The following is a 6,000-nucleotide window of genomic DNA, read 5'->3' on the forward strand; positions in this document are numbered from 1 at the left end:
GCCCTGGTGACATGACGCCTCCTTACCATAACAGCCAATGAGAATGAGACCAAGAAGTATCCTGAATGAGACCCGGAAGAAAGTCAAGGCAAGCGACCACGTGAATCATTTAACAACAAGCATGTCTCCCCCAGGAGGAATCAACAGACCCAAAACCGTAAGAGAATAAAAACAATTACATAAAATAATATTACATACTTAAAGTTAGGTCTTTATGTTCATGGCGAGTAGAGTCTACAATCTAACGCTACATTACGGATGCTTAGTTGAGCCTTCCATGCCTGAACTAAACTCCTGATGGTTAGCTGTTAGCATCCATGCCCATGCTGGAAGAGTGGGCAACTGGGCACATAATAAACATTTTTGTCATCTCATGATCTCCATAGCCTTGGATAAAGACGGTCATAGATGTATTTATTTTACTTGTCAGATATGTAAATGTCAAGTCAATAAAATACCTCTGTGATATTGATCCATCTTCATGTTAGTTTGGCTATTCTGAACATAAATCTGTCCTTGTTTATGACCATTATAGCTGGATAGGCACAGGTTTTGTAGCAATTTTAGTAATGTCCTGTCATATTAGATACACAAATGTAAGACTTGGTCAAATAAATCTATGATTGTAGAAAAAAGAGAGGAGATCCGAGCACTCGAGGAGTTTAAAATAAAACAAAGTTTATTGTTTAAAAACCTACATGTTTCGACCTTGCGGTCTTCGTCAGGGCAAAGAACAATCTATGATTGCTTTAATGATTGTCAATTACTTTATTGCTCTTGACTAATGCTAGCAGAATGGCTGATATTCCATACATCAATACAAATTAATTTGTATATTTTATTACATTTTCCAAGATTTTATTTAGGAAAATCGCATATCTACAAGCAGCCAGTTGTGAGCTTATAGATCGGCTTGGGAATACTCTTAAAATGTATGTATTTTCATGGATCTCCTTTTAGTAGACCTTGTACCAGTGAACTGTACCGTCATGAAACTGTACCTTTTCCTATGCAAACTTCTAAGAAAGTCCTCAATCAATCAATACAGTGCCATCATTAGGGACCTCAGAAAATAGTTGATCTACAAGCTCATAACGTGCAGCGTTGTGACGCGTTATGAGCTTGTAGATCCATTGTTTTTGCTATTTCAGAAAAGCCTTCCTCTATTTCTTTCTGAAATGACACCTCTAGGTGTCCTACTGTCCTTGACGTGTTTGAAAAGCACAAATGTACATCTTCTGTGTCCTCCTTGCAGGAGCTTGGCAAGAACCTGTTCAAGCGACGAAGGGTGCTGAGCAAACAGAAGAGGAAGAAGCATCAGATAGTTGGAGCGGTGGTTGACAAGGGCCTCATCACTGTTCACCATCTGAAGAAGAGAAAGTATATAATGCTGACAATTTACTGAATGCTTAACAAATGCATGCATACATGGACATTGGGGACACACACATACCGTATATTACCAATTAGTAGCCCGGTGGCAAACTGCCGCCTGGTCTCCGCCCTGGGTCCACATCGATTTTGCTAAATAAACGCCCGGGCTACTAACGGTATATACAGTATCATTCCAGTATGTTACCCAACTAGCAACCCATAATACAACCTGGTTATAAACAATAGAGTGTGTACTGTGTATATACATTCATACAGTCCTACACAAAATAATTAAATAAAAGTGAATCTATTGTAAGTCACCCTTCTCCTCCTATCCCACGCTTTAGAAAGATAGACCACGAGTCACTGACGTTAGAGGCTCCTATCCCCCTGGGTCCCGTTGTTATGTTTTGTGTTGAAATCCCTATAGGGGAATCTTTGATAGCCTCGTATAAGAACAGTTATAAATAAACACACCACCCCGTGGATTTTACTCAGATGGATATGAACTATGAACTGAAGGTGGTAATGTACAAAAGAGTAACGCAATAAACGCTAGAAAGAAGTCAAACAAAACCCAACGACTACATTTCCCATGAACGCGGATAGTATGGACAGTGATTTTAGACCCGGAAGTGTAGTTTCCGACTGGCAGAATTCATTACAATTTCTCCAGAAACAGGCTATATCGGCCTTAAAAAAAGATTTGTTGGGAACTCAACAGAGACCTTGTCTATCGTTATTTCTGATGCTCAGTGGAAGACTTCAGGGAAATGTTGTGGGTGGGGGTCCCCCCCCCCCCCCCCCCCATGGTCCTAAACTAGGCTGATGATGTGCATGTTTGCTTAATTTGACTCCAGTGTGTTTTGTTGTTATGTTGTATTTTGGTTTGTGTCTCTAATTTCAGTATTTGAACAGAAGTGATATTTGTATTACTCATGTTGTGCATCTTTGATCTGACCCCTATCCGGTAGCCTAACCCTGTGTGTGTTGTTTCACTCTCAGCACCAGCCCAAGAGCCAACATAACCTTATCTGGGAAGAAGAAAAACAAGCTTCTAAAGCAGCTGCGTCACATGGAAAAGGAAAAGTCAAGCATGGACGGTAAGGAAGAACCAGTGGATGTTTTTACTTTCTGAATTGGTTCTGCAATGCGGTTTGTTTGTTTTTTCCCAGGATAGTTTCCACAGTTTTAGCAATGAAAGCTGGGTGATTGTCCTCATGCCGAACTCACATCACATTGGTATTCCGTGACCGTGTTCAGAGAAAGTGGCGATGTTCAGTGCATTGTCTAAGGAGAGAAGATTAACTGGCGCCTTCACCACGGCGACAGGAGGCGCAGCCGCCACTTTTCTGTTGTCTCCCTCAGTGCAGTGAGACGGCCAACCGGAAGTGTGCTGTGGTCTGAAATAGGTGTGGATTGTTGTTAGCGTAGTGCAGCTAGACAATCCACCCATGTTAAAAAAGTAAGGGATATATATATATATATATATATATATATATTGCAGTTAGTTAGCTGCATTATTATATAGTCTGGCCAAGCCAGGCTAGATTGGTGTACCCATGAAAAGTCTACGTCACCGTCATGGGTGTTTCAGAATAATTAAAAACCCCTAGTTTGACCCCTCAAATGCTACTTAAAGCAGATTTTGGGGGGTATTCTTTCTCAACCTTTTCAGGCCGCAACCCCCAAAATAATCATATTTTATCTGGAGACCCCACAAAATAAGGTTGAGAACCACTGGTGTATAGTAAGTGATGGGCCCCAAACGTTTACCCCCTATAAATTAAATTGCTCAATGCTGACAGGCGGGCAGCAGGTGGATTCATGACTGTATGTATATAGACAATACCAATACCAAATTTCATACCCCACCTCAGGGGCGGCCGGACTAAAAGGATAAAATGTCTCTTACTGTGTGGATTTCTTTTTCTTCTGCTTTCTATTCTCCATAGTTGTGCCAGTAACACAACCAAAGAAAGGGGCCTCTTCGTCATCTGTGCCAGCCAAAAAGAAGAAAGGGGTTGGATCCCAGGTGGATGTGGAAATGGCAGATGTGGAATGAGAGGAGGTTGATAAAAATGATCCAATTTTGGCTCTCAGCCACGTAGGACAATATCCAGTATTTGAACTGGCGAGGGGCACACGCGGGTGTTTCTTTGCCATCTAATGGAAAACTGAATGGGGGAAATGATCCTGAAAAGTCTGGAATCACAATGATAACACAACATAGTTTGGATATGGATGAGGGGGGTCATTATAGTGGGCTCTACCCGCCCCCGAGAATCGAATCCTTTTCCATTTTTCTGCCAGTGACTGCTTGAAGGAGGAAAAAAAAATATTTGGAGAATGTCTTAACCCAGTGTCATCTGCGAGCAGTGAATTACCAACCCAGATATGCATTGTCAGATTCAAAGACACAAGTGTTCTAAGAATAGCTATGTCTGTCAGTTGTTTCAAACCACCTTATTCCAGTAAGATGTTTGGAGCAGAATGACCTCTTTTGAATTCCTTAACAGCAGATCTAAAAGTGTGCTGTGAGCTTGTACATCTCCTATTTTTGAAAGTCTGAAAGTGAGAACTACTGGTTTAAATGGTAAAATGGTAAATGTTGCATGTATATAGTGCTTTTTTATCCAAAGCGCTTTACATAGATGCATGTCTATAACTGACTGTACAAATGAAACAAAATGGACCCAATCTTAACACTCTCAAGAGTACATGGCTGTTACAACTGTAGTCCACTACGTTGCACAGAACCTTTATTACTATCATTGGTAACACCTGTGAAGTATTGTAAGGAAAGAGGCCCAATTCCTTTCCAAAACGGCTGCTGTGCATAGAGCCTATTGTTCTGGCCCCAGTATTGGATTCCGGCCACACTCGCAATACTGGGAACAAAGAACTGATGCTTTTAAGCATGGGAGCTTCATCAGGGTTGAAATGGATTATGTGTACGCTCACATGTTCACAACAGAACAACCATTATCAAATTAGTCTCGCATCACCGGATGATCGGAGATCTCTGAGATAATCGTCTGGAAACAAGACAATTATCAAATCCACAAATACAGGAAATACAAGGAAAAAATGAAAGAAAATGGGCTAAAAATCCAATCGGTTATCTGCATATAAAACATCAATGTAAAATGTTCTGAAGTCAGTGTTAGCTATTATGAGCAGGCTTGACTAAGTAGTGACTTCAACCCTAGCGCCCGAACATTCCGCGAAATGGAACATCTAAAGCTCTGAACCTTTTGAGCTTGTAGATCAGCTGTTTTCAGCAAAGAGATTTGATGAAGCTGTTGGAAATGAGTGGGCCAAGGATAGAGCTCTTGGGGACCACAGGCAGTCAAGTGTCTAGGGTTTTAAGTGTTTAAGATTCCAGACTTTTCAGAATCCTGCTGCTTTTCTGAGAGTACATAAATAGAAGGGTTGCCAATTGTTTGATGTTTGTTTCTGTTGAGACCTACAGAGTTGTTTTCTCTGCTATTTTGTATATTATATAGATATTTGCAGAAGACAATTTCATAAAAGAAATATTGTTATAAACCTGGGTGTAATACTGTAAACAGTTGACTGAAACGTTTTAGGGTTTGTGATCCTGTGTGAAACGTCCACAGACAGACTATGCTGTCATCAACCAGATTGTTTCTTATGTGGTCTGCAATTATCATGAATGTAATTAAAGCTTATTTCAACTGTTCTGCACCTTTTTCTCCTTCTTCTGTATTTCATTAGGTAGGCCTATCCTCCCAATGTACCCCTCAAACCATACAATCTCACCTCTTGTCTTGTCTAAGCCCCAAACCGTCTGACCTGGACTGATCCTCTAATCTTGTACTGTAGTCATTTATGATTTATGATCTTGTCAGTCACTGCCCCTTTTTTCCCATCATATCATCCTCAATTCTGACACCTCCAGCTCTGCCTCCTGGGTCTCAGTGCCTCCGTTTCCAAACTGTACAGCACGGCTGGTCTCACCCTCTTACTCATCTTGCCGGTACCCTTGTCACAAATCACTCCAGACACTTCCATTCCATGTGTTAGCCACGTGTATTTTTTTGACAAATGAATGAATGTAATGAAATGAAATGGACTGATGAATTGCCCCTTTAAAATTGTTGTTCTTTGTTGAGATGTCACTGAGGTTTTTAGGCTAATATTTTGAAGTCAGATATTGGGAGTTTTGTCCTCTGGGACAAATTGATAACGATTCACTGTATTAATTTACATTTGGAAATGTAGCTAATTTGTCATTGTTTGGGTCCCAAAGGAATGCATAGATGCACACATGGCTGCCCATTTTCTAACTGGTAGAGTGCTTGTGCAGCAAGTGCATGTGTTTATCCTTTTCAATTATTGATATTATGCCTGTGCACAATCAATGTAATTCCATATCCTACATTATTGCTTTTGGGGTGGGGGATATACGTATATATTTATATATACTTTATTTTACATCTGTTATGGTGACACATTTGACATTTTGGACATGACAGAGGACATGTGTTGAGTTGATGCTGCTGACAGAACGCTGTGTTGTGTTGGATGTGGATTGGAAGGAGCATGAGCATCCCTCCCTCCCTCCCCCTTCCTTCCAGAGGACAAAGACTGAAATGGGTC

The 6,000-nt window shown here is 40.8% G+C and overlaps 1 protein-coding gene across 1 annotated transcript; it reads left to right on the top strand.

Annotated features, from left to right (window-relative positions):
* The first annotated feature begins 79 nt into the window (after nt 1-79).
* Nucleotides 80-5,080, top strand: c4h11orf98 (chromosome 4 C11orf98 homolog). Its single transcript, XM_080754615.1, has 4 exons — nt 80-157; nt 1,256-1,380; nt 2,380-2,477; nt 3,330-5,080. Exons 1-4 carry the CDS (start codon nt 122-124, stop codon nt 3,437-3,439), a joined length of 369 nt encoding a protein of 122 aa, XP_080610741.1. The 5' UTR covers nt 80-121; the 3' UTR covers nt 3,440-5,080.
* The last annotated feature ends 920 nt before the right edge of the window (nt 5,081-6,000 follow it).

This window comes from Nannobrachium achirus (assembly GCF_963921795.1).
Source record: "Nannobrachium achirus genome assembly, chromosome: 23".
NCBI classification, from domain to species: domain Eukaryota; kingdom Metazoa; phylum Chordata; class Actinopteri; order Myctophiformes; family Myctophidae; genus Nannobrachium; species Nannobrachium achirus.

Excerpts from the sequence above, each read along its gene's own strand:
- c4h11orf98 (XM_080754615.1), top strand. The coding sequence starts at position 122 with ATGTCTCCCCCAGGAGGAATCAACAGACCCAAAACC. Across the intron at positions 158-1,255 it reads GAATCAACAGACCCAAAACC|GAGCTTGGCAAGAACCTGTT; the intron begins GTAAGAGAATAA and ends TCCTCCTTGCAG. Across the intron at positions 1,381-2,379 it reads CACCATCTGAAGAAGAGAAA|CACCAGCCCAAGAGCCAACA; the intron begins GTATATAATGCT and ends TTTCACTCTCAG.